The sequence below is a fragment of the Zosterops lateralis genome, assembly GCF_965231275.1.
Source record: "Zosterops lateralis genome assembly, chromosome: 5".
In the NCBI taxonomy this organism is placed as follows: domain Eukaryota; kingdom Metazoa; phylum Chordata; class Aves; order Passeriformes; family Zosteropidae; genus Zosterops; species Zosterops lateralis.
Genome location: NC_139766.1, coordinates 13,472,185 through 13,497,736, shown reverse-complemented (window position 1 = coordinate 13,497,736; position 25,552 = coordinate 13,472,185). Strand labels below are relative to the sequence as shown.

Here is a 25,552-nt window from a genome sequence, read left to right as displayed (position 1 = left end):
CCTCGCCACCACCGTCCCGCCAGCCCCGCCGGGTCCCTCTCCCGCGCTCCGGGCCCCGCCTGGGGTCCCCGCCCCGCGGCTTAGCGCAAGTACCTCCGCCCGGGATCCCCGCCCCGCGGCTCAGCGCGGGTCCCCCTGCTCGAGGTCCCCGCCCCGCGGCTCCTTCCAGGGGTTCCCGCTCCGCAGTTCGGCACCTTCCCCTTCTCGGGGTCTCTGTCCCGCGGACCCGCTTTGGGTTCCCGCCTCGCCCCTTTCGCTCGCGCTCCCCGTTCCGCGGCTCAGCGCGCGCCCTGCCCGCGCCGCACGCTCCGCGCCCGCTCCTCCTGGGTCCGCTCTCCGCCCCCGCGGCTCCCGCTGCCTCCCGCCCGGGCTGGCGGCTCCTCTCGCCCGCTGCCCGCCCGCCCCCGCCGCCCTGTGAGCATGCTCCGCCGCCGGGGACGCGCCGTCGGGCCGGTGGGCACCGCGGCTGGCAGGACACGGCACGGCACGGGACAGGACAGGACGGGACAGGACAGAAAGGCCCAGCGGGGACAGCCGCCCTGCCCGCTCCCTCCCTCCCTCCGAAGCCGAGCCGCAGTCGCTCGGTGCCGTCCCCGGCGGGTTTGCGCAGCGCAAGAGAAGAGCGCGGTCCCCCCGCGGGCAGCGGGGAAATGAATGACCCCCGGCAGCAGCGGGGGAAGAGGGGCTGCCCAGGACGGGGATGGACAGCTCGGCCGGCCCCTCGCTGGGACAGAACGGGGCGGAAAGGTGCGGTGTGGGGAGCGGGACGGGCTGGGTGTCTTCCTCAGGGATGGGAAACAGAGTGTGCCTCCGGACTTGTCCCGATGGCTGCTGCTGGGTGGCTGAGATGTATTACAGACAGAAAGCCCGGCGACCGAACATCCGATTCTTTCCAGCTCTATGGGATGAATCATTCCTCTCGGTTGGGCTCCAGCACAACTAGAAAGAGACTATGACCGTGAGCATTACAGGTGTTGATGCTCTTGGGCTCACCGTGTGAAAATGTCATGCTTGAGTTTTTTCAGAGAACGTGTCTTAGTTATTTTTATTCAAAATATAATTGATTTATTTCCTCTAAAACTTAATTTCTTTTTAAAACCGTTGCCAGGGTCAAACTCATTCTTGACTCAGGAGCCTGTTTTGGCACTGAAAGGGCTGAAGAACTGACACTCCTCAGGGGCCTTCCAGCTGCTTCTCCAGGCAGGTCATGAAGGACAAGGATCACTATACCTTGCTGGATCTGCAGTGGCATGAAGGAAGATTAAATGCTGGAATTACTAAATACAAAGGGAAAAGAAAAAATAAATAAATCAAATTCTGAAACCTTTTAGGTAATTTTTTAAAATTGTCACACGAAATCTGAAGCTTCACTTTAGCTCTCGCTTAAGAAATTGGCACTACTTTTCCACATTTAAACAGAGTTATATTTAATATTGGAGGGAGAATTTAGCTTTTGTCACCACTGAATTCTAAACAGTGTGACTAAAGCTCTGATGCTGAGAAAATGTGTTGCTTGCACAAACTCTGCTTTCCTAAGCAATGCCTCCTACAATTTCTCCAAACGAAGAAGCAGATTGCACAAGTATTTGTGCACATGCCTGTTGAAGCTTCTAGTCATGGGGATATTTTGTGATGTAGTTAATGGGGATATTTTATGTCAAAAAGCAATGATCCAATTTGCTTGTTTAGCTTATGTGTATTGTTTCAGCAATGCAGAAGTGCATGCATATCCTTGTGATGTGGTATCTGTAGGTATGTGTGTAATCACACGTGTGCTGCCAGTACACACGAGGTATTTAAATAAACACATGTGCAGGTATCTGTCTTAGTAACAAAAGTAGCCAAATAAAACAGCCTGCTCACAACTCAGCAGGCCCTTGCCCACACTGGTACCTCAGTACAAATCAGAGGTGCAGGTGTGCGTTATCTCCTGCCAGCTCTGCCAGTTGTGCTGGAGTCAGGCACAGAAGAGGTGCAAGCAGTTGGGAAAGATGCTTTAACTCATTGAAACAAAAATTGTAAGAGAGCACTTGTCAGGTGTCTAAAGAAGGAAGCTTTGCTATGCTTTGTTCTTAACTGTCTGCAACAGGTGGACCCAAAGTGGAGGACTTTCCAAAGTATCTCAAGAGGTGCATTTGGCTGTCTAAATCCTGTAACTCAGAATTTAGAAGATATAATATCCTTTCCCACCTTTTTAATCTTTAGCAATCATTCTTGGTTTCCAGCTGGTGTGAACTGATGCTCACCAAAGCTCCCTGTGGATAAAGACCTAGCACTGAGCTGGGGGAAGGTTTGTCACCCAAAGGTGCACCTGTCAATGGGTGCATCAGTGATACGGTCTCCAGTGTTGATACAACATTTCATGCATGCCTGTCCAAAACTTTCTTTCAAGGCAAAGGAATATATTAGGAGATCAGGAATATTTTCAATGGTAGTAGAAAGATATACTAGTTTGTGATGGGGTGGCATGTGAGACTAAAACCCCCGTGCTGACAGACTCAGTGAGTTGGGAAGAAGAGGAGCAGGAAGGAGCAACAGGACAACTGCTTTGTGCTTTTACCAGATCATTCATGATGGCATCAGATCAGAGAAAGGATCATTTAATGGGGACATTCGTGGTGTGTTATAACATTCCATCCACTGCCATCAAAATTTTTTGAGCCTGAGATAAAAACCCTTCACATTTATAGGTTATTAGCAGCCTTTTTTAACTTTCTGTAGGCAGTCTGCATATAAATCTCTTTTTAAGAATAGTCCATTAAACCCACAGCTGTCACTTGCTGAGAGATTTGGGGTGGGTATTTTTTTCATCCTGAAATCATCTTTGTAATGTCTTTTGTGCTTTTTCTTCAGAGCTTTGACTCACTTTTTTTTATTCACCTGTTAAAATTGCAGTTCTCTCTCACAGCTGGCAGATTGGAAGTAATGGAATTTAACTGCTATTGCAATGGTTCTGAGCCAAAAAAAATCTTTTTAGTTCCCGATTTTTAAAATGTATGTTTTACTAGCTCTTTCCCTTTATTGTCACATTTTCTCTTTCCCCTTCAAAATACAAATACCCATTGTTCTGCCTAATCATATTTATTTAAAAATCATCAACACTCATAAATTCACACATTCTCTCATCTGAGAGATACTTCATGTACAGAGATAAAATATAATTAATGCCAAAAAGAAATTAGAATACAGAGACACAGGTGTACCAATGAGGCTTAGGCTGTAAAAGCATCCCATCAAAAACCTCCCATTACAGTTAGGTTCTAAAACAGAGAAGAAGAGGTAGTAGTAGACATTGAGGAGGCTGGAAGTCACTGCACATGTTCTTATCAAATACTGCACATGTTCTTAAGGTTTTGTTGTTTTGGGTTTTTTTTATACCAAGCTTCACTTCATTTAAACCAATAATAAAAGATAAAAGATGAATGCTAGCCAAGGCCAAGACCAAAGGGAACGTTTTTGTAAATATGATTCCTGTTGTACTGTCCAAGTTTATTTTGGGTCATTTGTCTTATAAAATATTATCTTTTATTTTTGGATATTCATAGTCATGTATTAAAAACAGTAATTTTTTTTCCTAATAAAGCAAGAATTCACAAGATTAAAAACTCCTAAAGATCAGTCACATTTGAAACAAGATAAATAAAAAGAGGAAAACCCCTGTTTTTTACAATTCAGGAATTTTGTTCATATTCTCTGGCTGTGCATGGGCATATCCCAGGGGAATGACTGTCCTGAGAAAATAATCAAGATGAAAAAGGTGATTTTAATTTTCTAACGCTGAACACTTCAAAATTATTATTTTGTCTTTCACCAACTACACTGTCAAACTGCAAATAAAAATCAGGTGAGCTTAATTCCCCAAGAAGCTGCTGTAATTTTGTATCTGGCTTCAATAGTGTAACTGTTCACCCTGTGGAGTAATTTGAAAATAAATTTCTTTTCAGTTTTCTGATTTCTCTGTTTCTCTAACGTACTGTACATTAGGAGGATCTATGAATTTTATATTGAATGTGTAAACTACAGGCATTTTTAGTTAAATAATTTTTATTGGAACTTTTACCAACAATATCATTTATCTTAGGATTTTACCCTGTCCATTAACATAGCATGATTATTTTTCACAAAATGAGTAGAAAAGCTAAATCCTTCATGGAATCAAACAGTAGTTTCAGTGATGAAATCAGACACTATTGTGAAGACTGTTAAGTCTGATAGAAAAGAGGGGGCTCAGCAAACAGAAGTCAGCAGCTGGGTGTCTGTCTCTGGAGGAACACAGATGATGTCTCCTAGGGTCAGACAGTGACTCATCCTTGGGCTTCCCTCCTTCCAGAAGGCAGCTGCTGCATGGAAGGGAACGGGGTGGGGAAGCTGGACACCCAAACATCATCTGTTTTACTGGCACTTTGGGACACCTGTATCCTCGCAGAAGAGCCTGTTTCTTCCTACAGAAAGCTGCAGAGCAAGGTAGTTTTACAAGTGTGTCAACAGTTAGAGCTGATAGGATTTTTAATCTGTGCTTTTTAGAGTGGTGTAAGACCAGCACTAGATTTCATAGTTCAGGATTTATTTGGGGGAAGAATTCCAGTTTCAAAAATTTAAACACTAGTGGTAAGGATGAGCAATGTTGTTACTTAGAGATAAGCAGCAATAAACTGCTACTTTTATTTATTTCTGCCTTTTTCCTCCCTTAAGCAGTACTTAAATTAACATGCTCATTTGGAATCTTTCTGGTTTCTTCTCCCAACACACATAACGAGGCTCAAAAGTGTTTTAAGTACAGAGAGTATCAAGCACCCCTGTAATGCCTTTAGGACCTCCCCATCCTTCTGGCTGATGCACTGCAAATCAGAGGAGGGAACATCCAGTTACAGTTGAAAAGCATATGCTAGAATAAATCAAGGCAAATACCCCAAATTTAGCACAAAGTCAATGTATTGCTGCAGTGGAGCAAAGTTCACAAGTGCAGGCACAGCCAGCTCTTCTTGATATAGTGAAGTTTGGGTTCTTGGCTCTTATTGGATTGGAAAGGTTTTCCAAAATGGAGAGCAAAGAAAATAAAATTAAAGTTTAGAGAGAAGGAAGACATTCTGATGTTTGGAAAGGACTCAAGGACAGTTTCAAAAGTCTGTTTGGATAGTGATACATCTTTTAAATTTATTTCTTGGTAACTAAACTGTTAGACTCAAGCAGGCAGCGGTGGAAAACTCTACCTGGGGAGCACTGCAGGCATGTTTCTTGTACTTGTGAGAGGAGCAGCAGGAGGTGCAAGGAAGGGGGTTCATTTAACCACCTACCATTAAGATGCTGTTACAAAGCTATTGCTTACTGCATCGTTGCTGTTGGTTGCTGCCTTCCTACAAAAGTCATTGCCTGCTAGAAGTGAAATTACTGAATTCGGAAAAATATGGATTCAATTTGGAACCAGACAAAAAGTGTGGACTTAGCCTTAGGTAAGTAAGGTAGATAAGGATTAATCATATCTGTGCATTTTTAAAGGCATTCTAATCTTCAGTTAAGCGTGGTAAATACTTGATTACACAATAAATTAGAATACAGAAGTTACAGTATCCTTGAAAATCCTGGTCAGCTACTCACTCCCTTCCCCAGAGTGGGATGGAGGAGAGAATCCAAACAGTAAAGGTAAGAAAATTTGTGGGTTGAGATAAAGACAATTTAACAGGTAATGTAAAAGGCATGTGAGCAAGCAAAGTGAAACCAGGAATTAATTCACCACTTCCCATGGGCAGGCAGGTGTTCAGTCATTCCCAGGAAAGTAGGGATCCATCACAGAACAGAGACTTGGGAAGACAAATGCCACCACTCAAAATGTGTGTCCCCTCCCCCAATGCTTCCTTCTTGTTCTCTCAGATTTATGCTCAGCACAAAGCCCTGTGGTGTGGAATATGGTGTGCAATGTCCCTGGGTCAGTTGGGATCAGCTGTCCTGGCTGTGTCCCCTCCCAGCTCCTTGTGCAGCCCCAGCCTCCCCACTGGCTGGGTGGGATGAGGGACAGAAAAGGCCTTGGCTCTGTGGATGTGCTGCTCAGCAATAGCTAAAATAGCCCTGAATTACCAGCACTGTTTCCAGCACAAATCCCAAACACAGCCTCACATGAGCTGCTCTGAAAAAAATTAACTTTATCCCAGCCAAAACCAGCACATGTGGACAGGTGCTGTTCCTCACTCAGATTAAAATGCTGGTGTAGTTCACTGGAATTAATGATTCTAAGTGTGGTTTTCACAAGATGGTTTTTAATTCCAGGTGTATTGCAGTGACATTCAAACAAAGATTTATTGGAAACTAAACATAAAACACCCACTGCTTTGTTACAAATGAAGTAGAGAGATAGCAGCTGGTTTTCCTGCAGTCTAGTTCTTTCAAAACTTTCCACCTACTGCATCCATCTTTATTTGTACTTAGGCATAAATTGTGGTCCATTTACTTCTGGCAAGAAAATGAAAAATATGCTGGTAAAGATTTTACCAAAGGCCATTTTTTAAGGATGAAATTCAGTTCTCTTTGAAGTGAAGAACAGTAGTAGAGGAAGGCAGGAGGCATGCCATATAGAACTGCAACTTTTGCTTTAAAATGTCAGCCAAATTAATGTTATGGGACTTAACATACCTCCTAATTAAAAAAAAAAAAAAAAAAAAAAAAAAACAAACAAACAAACAAAAAAAAACAACCAAAAAACAACAAAAATAAATAAATAAATAAAAATACTCTAACCATTAACTACTGCATTAAAGTATCATCAATTTCAAGATGATACTGATCCTTTAGAAGCTAATAGAGACAAACCTCTTTTTTAAAATTCTCCTTAACAATTGCAGCTGCTTCAATTCTGTTTAAATCTAGATCTCATTTTATTCATGCATCCATAGAATGAGGCCAAATGCTTGGGGATAAGGGTTCCCAGGGAATAAGTGATCCAATGAGCCATCTGTACACACATCATGTCTAATCAGGATGAGGTGGGGAAAATAAAAATTATTAGATTATTAAAATCTTGAAATTTAGGATTTTTTTTTTATTTCATAGGTTTTTTTTGTAAAGATTAATGAATTGTTTAAGCTAGTAATAAGAAACATACACTTAGATTACTTGGGGAATTTTCCTCTCTGATGTTGTATGGAGCCATCTATTTCTCTGCACTTATATAGTCCACTCAAAATCTATGGAATACAAGTGGACAATACAACACACAAATATTTCCAAAATTATCAAAATGGACATAATTTTTTGCATGATTAAAAGAGAAAGTTCAAAGTATTGAGAGATATTAGTAAAAGGAATTCACTTTTAGAAGGCCTCAACCACGAGTCTTCTGTTTTCTTCTATGTCAGTGTCATTGACACAAAAAACCACTTGGAAAATCTGTGGTCATGCAAGTTTTACTCTTCAGGTAAATTGAGGACTGTAGTGATCTTTTTGCAACTTAGCAGCCTTCCATTCTGTACACATATGAGTTTAAATGTAACCCAAGCATGCATTATTGAATAGATAAAATTATTTAGGGAGAAAATGAAGGAGTGAAGAGCCTAACAGAAGGATGAACACCAGAAAATAACTTTATGGTTAAGATTATGCAGCAAAAATTCAGAATCCCTTGCATATCAAGCATTATTCACTAAAGAAATTCCCTTTTAAAAAGGTCTCTTTTAAACTAATATTAAATTGGAGCACCTCAGGAGAATATTAATGAGCAGCTGTTAGACCTCTCTCCTGGCTCTTGTCACATGCTTGAGCAGATAGGTAGGCAGAAATAGGGTAGTTTTGTGCTATTTATTATATTTTCAAACCTGTGATAAATCAGTATTGTTGATGTATACTACAGAAAAAAAAAGATTAGATAACAGTTATTTGAGAAAGCCCAGGTTTAGCATTGAGCAGAGAGCTAGAAGTCACACTATGGTAACTACGTTAATCTAACTATTTTTCCTTGTCCAAAAATCGATGTTTCTTAAAAATGTATGCCTCTATTTTTCCTCATTCAAAAATCAATATTTTTAAAAAATGTACATTCTCAAATATGCATAACTTCATGACTCACTATTGCTTCAAGAGTAGTTAAGCTAAGAGCTGTTTCCATAAAATACTCTGTATTTGGATGAAACAATATTTTTTGAGAGAAGCCCTGTTGTGAAAACCTCTTAAGCGTGTCAGGTCAAAATCAAATCTCTGGTCTTGAAACAGAACCATTTAAGTCAGCGGGATTTCATCAGTGCAGCTCAGAATAGAATTTGCCCATTAGCATGTTTAAAGCATTTTCTCACTGCCAGAGTGCTACCTTAATTCACTTTTCTGAATAAACTTCAATTTCAGCACTCAAAAGCAATTTAATTTAGTGGGCAAATGAAGTTATTTCAATCATAATGTGAAGAAGCAGAAAGAGTTAAGTAATTGCAAATGAAATATAACTAAATAAGGATGTTATTTGTTTTTGAAACTTCCAAATATGTGCTACGTGTTTGTAAATAGAGCATATGGCCCCTTCTTGGCCTTAGGGATTTAGAGCTAGCTCTGCTTTGGCTGAACACAAAGGCTGGAAATCAGCTAAAGAACACCAGTTCCAGCTAAAGAATGACATGGGACCCATCCCACAGGAGCAGAGGAAGAAGAAACAGGCTTCCTCTAGCCATCTTTATGAGCACTTAAAGGTTGAAATGGAATTTTTGCCCCTACCTAGTGAAATTAATTTTTTTTCTGATACTGGAACTAGCTGTAGAGTTTGTCCAGGAAGGAAGATTAAAGATTGCCTTGGAAGGAAGATTAAAGCTTTATTTCATTATCTGGATGGCCCTATTTATTCAAATTGTAGAGAGAGAACTGAGAGGTCAGAGCTGGTATTTACATTGAACTAGGTGAGATCAAGTTACTGAGTTCAAGGAGAAAGATAGAAAATGTTACTGTCTAGAGTGAATATAAGAGCCAATAAAGATGTTATAGAAGAGCATGACAAGCCACCGTAGGGACAGGCAGAGATTACAGCAATGTAAGATAGTGCCTCTTCTAAAAACTGCCTAAAATCAAACTGAAATTGCTTTCCAGGAAAATAAGCGTTCTCATGCTCAGTCTCCTGATGCTTCATCTAATTCAGACTAGATGGATACTTCATTACTTGATCTGGGTTCTGCAACAAGTAAAGAAGATAGTAAAAATTCCCAAGCAGGTTATGGCTATATGTACCACAAAATAGAAACGAAAATTCATGATGATGTGAAGCAATTCCTGAAACAACCTAAAGCTATCGGGTAATTTTTCAAATGGTCTGTGTTTGCCATCTAGTGGTACAAAGCCAAAATTCTTTTCTGCTGCATGAGAGCAGACACAACTGCTGAAATCTGTCTCAGAAGCAAACCTCTCCCACAAGGAAATATTCTTGCTCTTGGGATGATGCGGTGATAAGTGTGCAACTGTTCTTTCAGGAACAAGGAGCAGAAATTTTTCAGCCCTTGACCCACCAGATTTAGGACTAGGTCATGAACAGATTAGCAAGGGTTATCCAGTAATTAATTGTTCTGTATCTCCAGTATCCTGGTTACTGCTCCAGTCTTTCAGTCTTGCAGGTGCAGATTCAAATAGGAATATTCAGGTACACAACTGTTCACTGTTTTCTGCGAGAATTCAAGCAACTAAATATCACAGGGGTTTGAGATTATATTCTAACATCTTGTCAACCATGCTTACAAAACTCTGAGCCAAAGGCCCCCCAGATTTCTAGAGGCTTCAGCTTTGCTTTACAGCACCTCTGTATGAAAACATACGATTATTTTCCAACCAGGAGACTGATCTACAATGAAATTAGCAGCTCATGAAAAGCTGTGCAGGGAGTACATACCATTCTGGCACTGGAACACATATACCTAAATATGAGCTGTAAGACTAGGTTTTTTCTCTTAAAACATTTCAAGAATACTTGAATAAAGAATTAAGTAAAAGGATTAATTTTATTTCTCACTTATGTCATAGAGTAAATACAAGAAAATTAATAGAAATATATTTTATCAGAAAAAAATTATATACAGCATGATATCTAATGTTACTCACCTGGATTTCTTGCTATCTATATCTATCTACAAAATAATAATTATATATTGATTTTCATCAGTAATAAGGAACTTTCAACTAATTCCCATGCCCCAATTATCTAGCAAATATTTTAGGTTTTACTATTAAAAAAACAAAGCTAGGAATTAAGAGTTGAAGTTTTCCTAATATCTGTGTAATTCAGGAGAAGCACTTCTTGGGATTTTCTGTTCTAAGTCATACAAAATTTTTTGTAAACCTCTTTCACAAGTCACAATGAATGAAAACAAAGCCATACAAATTTTATAGAGAACAAATCCCAGTTGACTAAAACAAAGATTAATGAGATTGAATTAACTTTACTATGTAGTGTTAATCATATTAACACTAATATGATTCTGAAAAGTGTATTTATACAATGACACCACGTATATAAAAAAACATGTGAAAAGAAAAAAAAATTACATGCTATTAGCTATGGTCCCTTCTTTAAAACAAGTTATTGAATCTTCTATTTATTGGGCAGCTGCTGCATTCACTCATTCATTCATCCACTCCCTCAACTGTTATTTAATGTAATTAATTATTCAATCAATTGTTCACTGAGGGACCGTATATGATCTATGTTTTACAATTGACCTCAAAGAGCGAGGCAGCTGAATGCATCCGATAGAAAATAGAAAAAGGCATCGCAAGGTTCACAACAATTATCCAGGGTTCAAAGCCAAAAACTATTTCTTCCAGTCCATTGTCATATTCCGGGCGGCACCCGAACGCCGGTGGTATCCACAGCTGCGGGGAAAGAACGCGAGGACAGCGTTAATCACCAGCGGTACAAGTCAATAGCCCCTAATGACTGTGACTCCACTGTACTGCAAATTGGTTTCAGGAATCCCTAAGAAACCCCTCCCTGTTGCTACTGGGGCACTCTGGTGGAAGAGGATTTCAGCTTCTTCTGCTGCTGCTGCTACAGTTTTTGGACCGTTACTAAAAGGAGCCTTCCATATTCCACATTTAAATAAACTTTGTTCCCCAAAAGCATATTCACTTCTTCCAGAAGTAAAATTTACTGCCTACAAACTATAGAACTGTGCCATTTTAATATACTTATCAGACTTGAAGGGATGGGAAGCTCTTGGGTACTAACTTGTGAACTACATTCAATATGTCTTACCGAAAGGTTGCAGAGGAATAAAAATGCAGCAATGTTCTTCAAAATTCTCCTCTTGTTGTTAGTAACTGAGTTTCCACTGCCAAATGAGAAATCTGAGGCTGAGTGCATGACCAAGGTATTGTCCTGACTTGTTTCTTCTTTGGCAACTCCAGCACCATCGTTTTCTCTCCCACGGATGCTGCCCTTAAACAGACAAGGTACATCGCCGCTGTCACAAGCAGCTCTGCCATTGTAAATCTCTTTGTACAAGGGGGTGAGGGACAAGGTGGTCCCCCGAGATATGGTCACTATTCGAAGAGTTTTAATGTCATCATTCGCCTTTTCCTCCTCACGGTGGATGGATTCAATGATAAAGAGGTTCTGAATATATTTCTCAATAATCACCAGGACAGAGTAGGGCAGGTTATACCATGTGTATTTGGGATGACCTTGGGCACAGATAATGGCGAGGATGGAGCCCCAGGAGAGCAGCCAGGACCCTGCAGCTGTGCCCACCAGCAGTTCTGCATCCAATTTTCGGGCAGGATTCTTGGAATTATCCAGTGATCTATCTTCCAGTCTGTAGATGAGAAGGGCAATGATTCCAGCTGTGCACATGAGAGCCAACACGAAGATAGCGTGCAAGTAAAACATAGTGAGTGCTAACTCACTTTTGATTTTTGAACCTCCAATCTGAATTAAATATACAACAACTATGGCTATTGTGCTAATTAACACAATTAGTCCAAAAATCATTCCAACAGTTATGCCACGGAATTTGAACAGAGTTTTGTTTTGCTGGTGGTGCTCAACTTTACGGCCAATGTTCTTCCACAGGACATAGAGCATGGTGGATGCTAGGATGTGGTACTCTATATTAAAGGGATATAGGTAATATATTCCTTGAGAAAATATTGAGCAGAGAGTTGTTGTCGTGCAATTGCATTGAGGTGCATGGTCATCCAGAACTAAAGGAGAAGGAGAGATTAGTTATGTGCATTATAAAGATTCATAGGTTTAAGGGAATAAATAAAACACAAATAAAATAATGGAACGTGAAAGATAAGATTTTAGTCAAACAACACCCAGTTAACCCACCTAAGAAAAGGCTTCCCCATGCTTCACTGGAGTTTGAAAGCAGAAGGCATCCCCAGCAGTTGTTGGAAGGGACCTAAAGATCATCTATTTCAAACCCCCTGCTGTAGACAGGGAACCTTCCACTAGACCAGGTTGCTCAAAGCCCCATTCAACCTGGCCTTGAACATTTCCAGGAATGGAGGATCCAACAGCTTCTCTGAGCAACCTGTTCCAGTGTCATACTACCCACATAGTGAAGAACTTTTTTCTTTATATCCTCCTTACTTTAAATATTTGCTGAATACAACTTGCATGATCTCATCAATGGAGAGAGAAAAGGATTAATTATTAAAAAACACCAGAACAAAGTCCTTGTCTTGTAAAACAGTACTAATGGATAACTCTATTCCTTTGAGTCATCCCACTGAATCCTGTAGGACCAGAGACTACATGCTGTCACTCTCCTGGGAAAGATTTGCAAGATATCCATACTTGTCTTTTATTAATAACTCAGTAAGTAGTAAACTCTCTTTTTAAAATTGGTGTATTAATTTATTACTGTGATTTAGTGATAGACTGGTTCCTTAGTGATATTCTTCAGTGATGTTATTCCTCAAAAGAAATGTTCTCAAAAAATCTATTTGTTTGAAACTTAGAAGAAAACTGCTGCCTTGACCACATATATGATAATGATCACATAACATTTCAGTATCAGCTAATTACCATGTGCCCCAGAATGACTATGCTGACATAGTCATGAATGACTCAGCTACATCCTATAATGACAGTATTTTGTATGAGTGTGCTAGAGCAGGAATTTCAAAATGCACTAATCCTTTTGCTTACCTATAGTTATGTTCCCAAAACCAAGTGTAATTAGTCTTTCCTTATGTTCATTCAATTGATGTTTTGACTCCGTTAACACGCCATTTGTCCACAGGAGCAAGTTTGTGAAAACAGAATGTATAACACCAAACCTACAAAATAAAGTATTTATTGCAGGAATCTGCACAGACTGTATCTCATGAAATATGTGAAATTAAATTAAATAGATTAACTTCCTGTGAACAAGCTATATGGCACTATTTATTTATCAGTGCACAGGAAGGTGATGAAAAATCATCACCAATCTCTAAAGATGTTCTGCAGTCATTGAATATCAGACTTCCAAAACCTTACAGAAATGTAATATATTAAATAGCCTAATGTATTAAACTATCAATAGAATGCTTTTATTGTCTTATGTTCTCTTATGTGATGGGTTTTATTCTTTGGGCTGGACAAGCCTCATGTTAGTGATAGAACAGTCTGAACGGGATTATTTGTTTGCAAACCATATTTTACAGCCTCTTTCAGTGCTCTTTCATATTATGTGTCTGATCTTTCTTCACAGATACCACCACATTCTCCAACTTCTAGCCTATGCATTTTTGTCTTCTGGAGAGAGCTGAAGCTAACAGAGGCCTTTATTCCATTTGAAGTACTGGTACAAATGAGGGTAGGTCTCCATGCATTTTTGAGACTCCTGGCCTCTGACCAGTTTGGTGGAACAGAATTCCATTTCAGCTTGGTGGAACAGAATGGCATCGGAGAAAAAAATGTATTAATGGTTCTGAACTTCCTAATAAAATCCAGACAAAAATTGTCCTCCATTGCAAAGCAGTCCCTTTTCTGTACGAGGTCGTGTATCTATCTCTTTCCTAGGCACAATCCTTTCACCTACCAATGCCAGGTGTTCTCTTGCACCTGAGGTTGTTTGTGTTTCTTCACCAAGAAATGGTTCTTTATTACAACCCTGTTCTCAATGATAAACCTGCAGTTAGAATATTTTTAAATTTATAAATCTTATGAATCTAATAAACAGAGCTGATAGCACCAGCTGACATTGCAAAGCCTTCTGTAATCACCCTATTCCTGAGCATGGGGTTTGACCACTTACCCAAGAGAGAACAACAAATGGAGAACCTCCACCACAGATGATGTTTCTGAGCAAAATTTATTTTACCTCCTATAGAAACTGGTCAGATCATTGATAACTTTAACAAGTACTTTGAAAATTACCACGTTTGCTTCCTTATGTTGCATGTACAGACAAATTAACGTACATTAATCTGCCTTCTCACAAAACCAAAAACCACATTGGATCTGATTTGGTACATAGGATACCACCAGGGAGGTTGTGTATCCAAGTGCATGTGCACAGCTGCATCTACCACAGCTGTGAGGTGTGGTTGACATGCCTCAGGGATAGGATGCCAGAACGGATGAGCTCAAGAGGTGGCCCTATGGGAACATTATGTGGCTCAAACATGCCAAGTGCAAGGTCCTGCACCTGGGTCAGGGCAAGCCCCATTATCAACATGGGCTGGAAACATTCAAGGCCAGGTTGGATGGACCTCTGAGCATCCTGATCTAGCTGAAGGTGTCCCTGGTTATTGAAGAGGGGTTGGACTAAATGACTTTTAAAGGTTTCTTCCAACCCAAACTATTCTACACATCTAAGACGCAGTTTTTAAAATGTACTTTCCATAAAACCAATTTAAAACACCTCAGTTACTGCAGGTTGGTGATACAGGTTCTCTTTCAGTAGATAAATAAATAAAACATAATATAGTGTATAGTCTTAAAGCACATACATGATGCTTCCTTGTTAAGTGACTCTGTGGTATCATATATTGCCATTTTCCTCTCTCATGTCCTCAGGCTCCTGTCCTGCCCAAGGTGTACCCTAAAGGCTTTTCAATCAATATCTACTTCATTCTCTAGCTCTGTCCAGTCTCTGTTTCAGGTCAGCCTTCCCAAGGCATCGATGGGAAAAATATATGTATTCTGTCACTATTTTGTTTTACAAAATATCAGTGCAGGTTAAATAGGGGTAAATGGAGTTATTTTCTATATAACTCTTTCTGTTTAGTGCAATCAAGAGGAGAATCAATCTCTGTATATTTTCATCGTCCCTCATACAATAAAACTTTGGTGTTAAAGCACTGTACAGACCTACACCTATTAACATGCCAGATGAGGATCAGATCCACATTACCTTTCAAGTGTTTTGAAAGACTGGATAACATCCTTTGCATGACACCACAGAAAGTACACCTAAATGGAAGAAATAAAGAGAAATATCATTACACTAATGAGCATGTGTTACACTCAGAAAGGAAAGTGCATCTGTAGACAGACATTCCAATGGTTAAAACTTCTGATGATTTAAACGGAGGCAGCTCCATCTCCACACATGTGAAAGAGCTCATAATTTCCTGTGATTATTACACAGAACATGAGATTTCTTACATGAAAAATCAGTGACTTAACAGTAGAAAGTCTAACTATGCAAAACACCAACTAACTCATCAAAACTCACTAAACTAACTCACCAAAACATATTTTCCTTCTGTACCTGAAGAGACTTATTTCAATGACAAATGAAATAAAGCTACTGCTGTGGACAAAGGTATGATTGCTGCAGTGATGCTAAGTTTGAATAATTTATGAAATATATTAAATTCTGTGGAGGGAAAAAGATTGATGAAAGGATGCCAGACTTGACTAATAAAACAGCAGGTGCCCAGGAAGCATGAGAAAAGTTTGTACTAACTGCCTGAGAGACAACCTCATTAATTGCACTCAAGGATAGTGCAGAAAACTCAAACAAGGAATAAAAGAGAGAGATAACAATAATGAGTTAGCAAGTCAAGGGCAAAGAGGAATAAAATTAGAATTCTGTTTGTGAGAGCATAATGGAGACCTCAGAAAGAGATTGCTGTTGAAACAAAACCAAGGGTGGATAGGTTGAAGAACCATACCAGTATTCCTCAGGGATGTCAGGGTGACACTGGGAGTCTGTTTACTCCCAATAGATCCTAGGGTACTGAACTCATCAGTAGGTGAACTATCAGGAGAGAAAGAGTCCTAAGACTTCTCTTAGAAACCCACCTGGTTTGGTGTTCCAGAAATGGTCTGAAAAGTGATAAAAACTTTGGGTTCTTCTTCAGCAGCCAGAATAAATGGAAGCCTGTTTTTCCACAGCATCCTTTACTGTAGGATGCCCTCACAACCGCTGTTTCTGAGGCATTCAATGCCTCAATTTGGAAAAAGCTAGGCAAAGGCAGTTCTTTATAAGTTATCTATGCTACCCAGTAATAACAATTCCTCTAATGAAGCATTTATCAATGAGAGGAGTGGCCACTGTAAAATCCTAGATGTAAAGACTAAAATATTTCATGTAGGCTTCAACTGAAATCAAATTGAAATCACCTTGGTCTCTAATGCCATATTCAATTTCCCATCCTGAGATAAATGCAGTAACATCTGACAGCAGATCTGAAACCATTCTTTAAAACTTATAAAACCTAAGTTTTGAAGATCTGTTTGGACACAAGATAGTGGGAAGAAATAGGAAAGGCAAGTAAAGAAATAGCATAAAATCCCATTTTCACTCACAGAATACTCATTACCTCAAGGGGACTTCTGCCTGCAGAAGAACATAATGCACAGCCTGCCCTGGGGGGGGCATGTTAGTCCATACATGGGTGCAGAATGTATTTATTAATTTAATGGCATGTATGAGGATGCCTCACTTAGAGTAGATGACAACAGAATGTGATATCTATCTCATAGAAAACAAATTCTTTGGTTTTTTAGATGACACATATTAGGGATGTTCTCTGCTGTGATTTCATCCACTATTTCAAAGACATGAGAAGATTTGTCTTAGGTAAGAGGTATCTGGTTAATTACTTTTTAAATTTAACTTTTTCTTTGCTCAGGCTAACATTCAAGTGTTCATTATTTTAAGTTCTGTAAATGATAAATTCAGTGACACTAGGCAATGTAAAATTTAAATTAGAATTCTTGTTGCCTTTGTTCAGCATTTTTATTCACCATTCTCCCACACTGCAGTTCATGGTGGCTGAAACCTTCTCAGCTCTGGGTCACTGGCTGAAGTGAAGAATGCTGTGTTCAGATCAGCAAGGCAGAAGGGCTTAATTTCGTTGGTTTGGTTTTCAGACATGAAGTAAAGAAGTAGCAAGACATGGAGAGTGGATATTACAAGAGTGTGAAATCAAGATTACTTCAACCAACTCACAATTTCACCCTCAGAGGAAAACATAGATGGGGTGAGAGTTACTGTTTAATTTTCTTTTTTTTTTTAACTGTTGAAGAAAGCAGAAAAATATAGATTTTTCAAATGCTCATTTACGTGCAACCACAACTGCTAGAAAAACATTTCTTTTCTTTCTGAATAACTTACATCTCTTGGAAAATTCATAAAAGTGCCTGGCTGTGATTGAGTATCTCAGCTGAGTGGCTTTTTCTTTCCTTCTTCCCTACAAACCTGCTGACAGGGGTTCAGAGGAGTTAATGTGAGAAACAATCATCTGTGGAGTGTCACCACACAGTGTAGACCCAAAGCCTTATAACAAACAGCCAGCTGGAATATTTCACAGGAGTGAAATATTCTGTGTTTGCTACTGTGCAGCCACTGATAAGAACAACCAAATGCTTCTAGAAGGAACATCCGTGTCCATTTGTTACAGGAAAGTTGTGCAAGTGTTTTAGAACCAGCTAGGAAGGGGTTTGCCCCTTTTGACTTACCAGGCCTACACCTCTAACCACAATGGAACATCAGGTTAGACAGATTGAATTGAACTTGTGTGACAAGTCCTACATACATAAATAAGGAAATTGTCTTTAGCCAAAATACTCACTTCAGCCTGAAAATTCTGTATGTAACTTCAACTAAACCAAAAGACCACGTAACTTCAACTACAGGAGAACATTTTTTTATTATTCTTTTTTTCAAACCCATGTTTGAAACCCATGAATTTTATTGCTAAGCAACTTCAGGTTGCAAAGCTTGAATTTACTATAAATGTACAAGTATTTAGTCCTCAAAAGTATTCTGTGACATGCTTAGAAATAGAAATCAAATTAGTGTTAAGTCCACTGATGACAAGATAAAATATATATTTTGGTAAGAAACAGAGATTAATATAAAACTTCAACCAGTGACTTTTACCTGTAAGATGGTGTGGACAGCATGTGTAACAGGAAAAATGCCTTCAGTTGGTGATAAACAGTTTGAAAAATCTATATAATATCCAATTTTAAAGGAGTCCAGAATTAAAGTAATCACTGCAAATAATGTAATCCCACCTACAAATGAAAAAGATATTAGAAAATTTTAATGTATAGTTATAGTGCCTAGAGACATTTTTAAAATATACAAATATCTATTTAGGGGAATGAAAGCTGATCAATATTTAGGAAAGTTGATCAATATTTAGGAAAATAAGACTGGATCAATGCTCATGAAGATAATTGTATCCATGAAATAAGTGCCTGTAATCTGTGATAGCCTCTGCCCAGTAAGTTAAGCAAGGCCACACTGGAGAGCCCCTGCAGGGTCAGTGAGGAGTCACCAGCCCTGCAGTGCCCAGGACATTCAGCACCTTGCAGAATGCCCAGCTCTGGGCAGGATCAGCCCCCCAAGGGACAGAGGCACTGAGGCAGCTGTAGAGAGGAGGAATTTCTGCCCTCAGCAGCCCCACAGTAAACTGGGCAGTCCTAGGGAGCTGAATAATCACCACCTTACAGTCTCCCAGCCCAAAAGCTCAACAGTGGGAAGTGGCACAATCACTTGATGTGCCCTCCCCATGGCTCAGGGGTCACACTTTAGTTCAGAGACCACAACCACAACAAGCTGTATGGTTTGTTCTCCTAGAAAGGAACAAAAGACTTAATTTAACTATCTATATTTCACACACACAAAAAAATATGGTAACATATTAGCCTAAATACCCTAAAGAACTTTGAAATACATTTCCCCTTTTTTTGTTCAGGTTTTTTGGGGGGTTTTTGGGTTTGTGGGGGTTTTTTGGTTGGTTTTTGTATGTGTGTTTTTTTGTTTGTTTTGTTTTTGTTATTATTGGGTTTGTATGGCTTGTAGTCACTGTATGACTAAGTATAATTGGCTACAAGATTACTGAACCAAACTGTAAGGACTCCATTTCCTTGGTTTTGGTTTGTTATGAGGGGTGGGGTTTTTTTTCCTTTTTTTTAGGCTTTTATTCAAGTAAGCTTTCACTGGATTTAATTTGAAGTTATTTGAATGACAACTAGATAAAAGTTTATCCATGGAGTTTAACCAGACCTTACAATATAAACCAGCATTAGTATCTTAATGTTTCTTTACAATTCCTCATGGAGTAAATAACATTGAGAGTGTTGACTTTGATGAATATTTATCTTTTATACGGGGCCACAACATAACTTCTATATAAATACCATGTATTCCACTTGACTTGTGGTCGTAAAAAAGTAACACTAAATTAAATATTAATTTAATCAATACCTTTATTGTCAATGTTGCAATGATAAAAACTAAGTAGAAATTGTATAAACACACTGTAATTTTGTTTATTATATCATTGACCCTTTAAAATTAAACAAAAATAGACTTCAGAAACATTTTTAATACAAGGGCACAAATTCCAGTAGGATTTTATGTTTCTGTTTTACAATCTCTCCTACAAACACTTTCAAATTTATTGATTGAGTGTAATTTCTACCAAGAGCTAAAAACTTTTGCTTTTATATTGCAAAATCTAAAACTTCAGCTCTGCACTTCATGCATGTGTATAATCCCATACAGGTTTTTTTTTAATTTATGCTTCTTAGGTCATCTAATTTGTATTCTAACACATGTAACAGGACTAGAGCCCAAGTTTTTAAATAGAGGTGCCATTTTCATTATGTATGAAGGTAAATGGTATCATAAAATACAAAATTATAGGCTATTCTTGAGATCAAATTATATGTTCCCTTCCTTATCTAAAGAATGCTAATAATTCTGAAAAAAGTTAGAATTGCTAGTTCTGATTATATAATTATAAGTGACTATAATTCATTCTGCCTGAGGTAACTAGACATGCTCTGAGCAAGCTGTTAGACTAGATGACCTTCAGAAAATCCCATCCTACATGAATTCTTTTAAGATTGATTTTGTGATTTATGGTTTATTTAGAAAGTATGCAGGAAACAGTGTATTTGTCAGTTTGAGGGACTTCACATGTGTTATGATGGTTTCAATAAGAAGGCAAAAGCTGTCTTCTGAAGCAAAAAGATTATCAAATAATCTTTTCCCTGACTCCCAGGGATTAGAAGATTTTATATGACTCTTTTAATTGTAGATTGTTTCATGTATGAAATGGTATTTAGATAAAATGTCCAATATGCTCATTTATGGGCTTCAAAGGAGAATAATTGTACTAATTTTGACTAATTTTCTTAGTCAAAAATCAAAGCACAACCATAATGACCATGCATATGGTATGTTAATAGTTTTTCAGTCAATTTTTTGTAATGGAAACTTCAGTAATATGTACTAATACTAAATGGACACCAGTAATTTCAAGGCAGATAACTCCACCGCTTATTTCCATTTAAATTTTTAAGAAACCTGAAATTATTGCTATTGAGTGCTGTTCTTTTAGTTTTTCTTTTCAAACATTTGTTGAAACCTGTGCATCTTAAAGGATCAATAATAGGATTTAAAATATTGCTAAATGCTGGCTCATTTCTTCTTAATAACCATCAAGAAGAACAAAAAACCATAATGATACAGTTGCAAAAATGCCATTCTCACTTTAAAATATTGTTCAAATAACTGGCAATTCAATGCTGGCAGTAAAAAAGATACAAGCCTTAGTCTGTCAAGAGCTTTTAAGTTGACCAGTTGTCAATGCTTTAAACAGAATGCTGTTAAAGAATGTGATAAAGCTGTTTGTGAAGCCAACTGATTTTCATTTTGGTTCTCTGGCTCACTTCACTGAACTTTCCCAAAAAACAGTCAGAGAGCTTTTCCTAGCAGGAGAGCTTACTTAGGGGAATAATGTTTGGAATAAGTCAAGGAAAGACTTCCTGAGGTTCCCTGTGGTTATTTGGGTCAAGATAACTGTGTTGCGTTAAAGACACAAACTTTTCCCACATTCAGACTCCAGGAGTGGTTCTTGATCAACTACACAGGTGGGAAGTCAACCAAGCTCAAAGGTTCACACAACTGACACCTTGGTGCAGAAAGGCATGAGGAAACCTTCCTGTGAGCTGTTCTTGCAAACCGATATCTGTCCTTCTAACATTGCTAAACATGTACAAGGAGTCAATTATAGGAGGTTTTTGTGAAATCATTCCATTTCAACATTTGTCTGAGCAAAATGGTCTAAGCAAGCAGCTGTCACCACTTTTAATAAAATGATAATTTTACTAAAATAGTTTCACAGTTTGAAAGGCTTCTTGAAAGTACACTCATTTTATAGTGTTTAATACAAGGACATTTGGTCTCACAATTACAGCAAGGAGATGTTCTTCAAAAGTAGCTGATAGAGCTAGTAAAAAAATTGCAGAAAGCTTTCCATGGAAGAATTCAAACAAAATATGTCTGTCCCACTCCACCCTCCCCTTTCCTTTTTGGACTTTTGATCTTTCAGGTAAAAGATTTCTATGACAAAAGCACTGATAAAGAGGAGGGCAAGGAGTATCTTGACAGAGGGATTTCCACCTGAGCTTTTTCTTAGCTCAAATAAGTTTTCTTTCACCAACAGAGGATAAAGGAGTTGTACAGACTTGTTGTAACTACAAGAAACTCCCAAGAATAGGAAAGTGTAGGTCATTCCCTAAGGGCAAATTTGTTGAATTGCAGCCTAGACATCCAAGAGAAGCCATGGAAGCTGCACCACTTGAGAAGCCAGTACAAAGAGCCATCCTGTGCTGGTAAAAGAAATGAATAAGGTAACCTAGTAGTTCAATCCAGGATCTTATTTCTCAGTTTCTGTGACTCCTTATATTCTGTAGGACAAATGAAATGCTGTGAATGCGGCGCCAAAAGAAAGAGGGCAGGGGATCCTGCGGTACTTACCCATGCTAGGCAGTGTTTATTCCATATTTAGGAGGGGAAAGCTACCTTCTGAGTAACAAAAAGCTTGGCTTGCTCCAAGGTAGGATCAAATTAAGCCTTGTATGAATGTCAGGAGATTGTAAGCCACATAAGCTAATAAATGAAAAATGCCTGAGAGATGGATATTGCCTTGAAAAATAGTAAATAATCAAGAGGAACAATTCAACAGTTGGTATGTGAACTCCATATATTTCAGGAAAGAGTTTTCAGACCCAGCTGTACATTAGACATTAAAAAAAAAATTTAAAAAAAGTTTTCTGTCAGGAATTCAAACACAAATGTTAACCATTGGGAAAAAAAATATACACAAGCATTGTAATCAGGTGTCAGGTGTTCTTGAAATTTTCATTTAGATATTTCATTAGCTGCTGTGAAAGTTAGTTGTTGTCTCATTATTAGTAGGTAGAAAACATTTATGGGAAAGCTGTCATAACATTCCACTTAAATACTTTCCAATCTATCATTTACAGTGCTGAGACTGGAAGAGGCTGGTAAAACTGGGATTGCTTATTATTCCACAAGCACAGATGTAGGCTATTTATTTTCCTTGGTAGCCAAAAAACCAGCATTCTTGTTGCTACAACTGTGATGTGCTCCCCAAACATCTTCTCTCAATATACCTTTATATCCTCACTCTGGTACGAGCCTGACTCTGCAGATAAGGGCCAGCACATCATCCCACCACTACCCTCACAAACTTGCATACTTTTTCTACAAGCAAACGCTCAGTTTAGATTCCTTGTTTAACTGCTTTATGTACTAATAACAAACTGATCTGCTCAGGGATTTTGTCCTCTTCTAACTCTAGATGTTCTGAAAGAGTTAGTACAAAAGTACACCTATAAACAGGAATCTCTGATATACATTGGTATAGAGAGCACTTGAGGACCTTTCTGACTGGAACTACCACAAAGTAAATTGCATTATACCATCTGGAAAAGGTGATAATTCTTCCAAAAGACCTGCAAGACACAAACAAAATTGCCTCTTCCATTAGCTGTATTTTGTAGGAATAGAGTAAAAAGCTAGCCTGTCATTTTCTTCAAAGTACAGCTAACCAGTAATCTGTAAGTTCCCATATGAAGTTGTTTGGAGAATGGGAAGTTTCTTTAACACAACAATCTATTCTGAGGGTGAAAAACAAGTGTACCTGTAATAACAAGGGATTTGTCCCATGAGAATCAGCAAAGAAAATATGTAAACTATCGGAGAATAGATAGATTTGATAGACAAGTAAAATGTCTTTTATTAACCAATAGAATAGTTAACAAGAAAGCTATTAACCAATTAGAAGTTACCCTCGAGGTTTGTAAAAGCTGTATAAAAGACAGCATGCTGCCATAATAAAGAGAAGCCTTCTGAACTTTTATGGTGTCACTCTATGTGTCATGACTGTCCCAACAACATTGTTTCATTTTTCAAGTTTCACCAAACCAGGCTGGTAAAAGGAAGAAAAGCGCTGGAGCTTTCAGCACTATAAATGGTAGGCTGGAAAGTGGGGATGTTTAACAAACAGCTTCCCAATACAATCTCCTAGTACGTTCAGCTTATGCATATATTTACTTTAGAGTGCACTGTGTGTGCATTCATTTCATAAATACCAGGATGCCTCCCCGTAGGGATGGAGAGGATAACAGAGGCAGCAGACACAGGTGATGGCACAGGTGTCGCTTGTGCAGCACCGCTCTGTGCCCGTACTTACACTTCAGCCAGCGGGCTCCGGCGTGTGTGTCCTTGTCCTGGATCAGCCTCCTCTGCGTGCAGCTCCTGCAGAGGTACCACAGCATCCACAGCAGCTGGATGAGCATCAGCGTGATGAGGTAGGAGAGCAAGTGGCTCTTGCTGATGCCCACGGCATGGACAGCCCAGGCGAAGGTGAGCAGCAGCCCGGCCAGGAAAAGGTTGATGCCGTACTGGCTGCTGAGGATCTCGGCGTTTTTCTGCGGGTAGCTGCCGCCCACCGCGGGGCACCCGGCGGCTTGCTCCATCTCCCACGCCGCCGGCCAGGTGCTGCAAGCAGGCGGCCCCGCTGTCCCCGGGGAGCCCCGAGGCGGCTGCTGGCCCGTCCCCCATCGCGGCGGGGGCGGAGCGGGGCCCCGGCCGTGCCCTGCCCGCGGGCGGGGGTCCCCGGCCGCCGGGCCAGCCCCGCGCTCCGCGCTGCGGGAAGGGCTGCAGAGGGGTTTGCGGGACACTCTCATTGCGAGACTGAACAGTGGGGGGCCGGACCAGGGTAAGGGAAAGTCACTAGGACGAAGGTTAGTTAGTTCGGAAACAGCCTTGCCCGGCTGGCTTTGGTGAAGGACACGGGATCGTGTCCGTGTTGAGAGACCTGTGCGGTGTAATACGTTCCCTGGACGGGAAGATGCGGAAGACACCGTGTGGTGAACAAACCCCCGGCCCGACGGCTGGAAAGCCGAGGAACTGCCAAAACCTGGGAGCCGACGAGGCTGGAGCCTGCCCTGCAGCCCAGGAGGCAGCAGCAGCTGCTGGAGCTCCTTGGCACGGTGAGGCAGAGGGTTCACACACACACACACACACACACACACACACACACACTAGTGCTGCACGCTCTGGGCCCCACAGGCCGCCCTTTGGGCAATCGGTACTTTCGTTGGAAGGACAGAACCTCGGTTTTCAGGAATTCTCTAAACCTTTCAAAAGTGGCAATTTACCTTGCTTTTCTTAGAAAGTCCTGTTCTGACAACAAGTACTATAGAAATTGCTAGCTGGAGAAGTAACTAGTGAGCTCAAAGTAGCAAAATCTTCTGCAGAACTTACTCTACTTCTTATATATTATTTTTCCCAATGTTTATACACACTTTCAGTATTGACCCATTTCTACTTCAACTGAATTCTCTTCACTTTAGGTATTTGGGTGCCAAGTGTAGCTTGAAGGTGAAACCAAGATAGACTGGTCCTTGTCCTGGCCAAGCAGGTCTTACATTTTTGCTCTGTACCTGTTGGTTGCACACTGATTATCAAAACCATTGTTTTTTACAGTGAGTGACCCACACCTTGCAGGGAATTAAGCCACTAGTTCAACTGCAATTAAAAAAAAAAACCCAAGATATATTGAAAATACAGCATCTACTTTACTCCACTTCCTCTTTCAAAGGAGTAATTTTAAGCTTTTTCTTTTCTGAAGCCAGATATTAATAGAGGGTTTTTTCTCATATAACATAGGACACTTTTGAACTTGTACATAAGTGTCTGGGGTTCACAAGCCTCTTAAAGAACAGGAAAGAAAAACAAAATGGCAGAAAGGTGGAATGAGTGAATTCTGGACAATCACCTATCTAGGTAAACATAAAGTAGTAGTTCCTGTCATTTATTCA

The 25,552-nt window shown here is 39.6% G+C and overlaps 1 protein-coding gene and 1 long non-coding RNA gene across 3 annotated transcripts; one reads left to right on the top strand and one right to left on the bottom strand.

Moving 5' to 3' along the window:
* Nucleotides 1–10,045: 10,045 nt before the first annotated feature.
* OTOP1 (otopetrin 1) lies at nt 10,046–24,205 on the bottom strand (the record flags this gene model as incomplete). Its single annotated transcript, XM_083862497.1, has 6 exons — nt 10,046–10,821; nt 11,204–12,150; nt 13,106–13,236; nt 15,300–15,358; nt 18,282–18,418; nt 23,920–24,205. 6 exons carry the CDS (start codon nt 24,203–24,205, stop codon nt 10,651–10,653), a joined length of 1,731 nt encoding a protein of 576 aa, XP_083718623.1. The 3' UTR covers nt 10,046–10,650.
* On the top strand, nt 12,678–19,544 carry LOC310910052. 2 transcript variants are annotated; one of them, XR_014590241.1, is made up of 5 exons: nt 12,678–12,772; nt 13,653–13,757; nt 16,904–16,976; nt 17,278–17,379; nt 19,326–19,544. It is a non-coding gene; the product is annotated as an uncharacterized lncRNA (long non-coding RNA). The 2 variants fall into 2 exon arrangements; XR_014590242.1 differs by lacking the exon at nt 19,326–19,544 and having other exon boundaries at nt 17,278–17,669.
* Nucleotides 24,206–25,552: the final 1,347 nt, after the last annotated feature.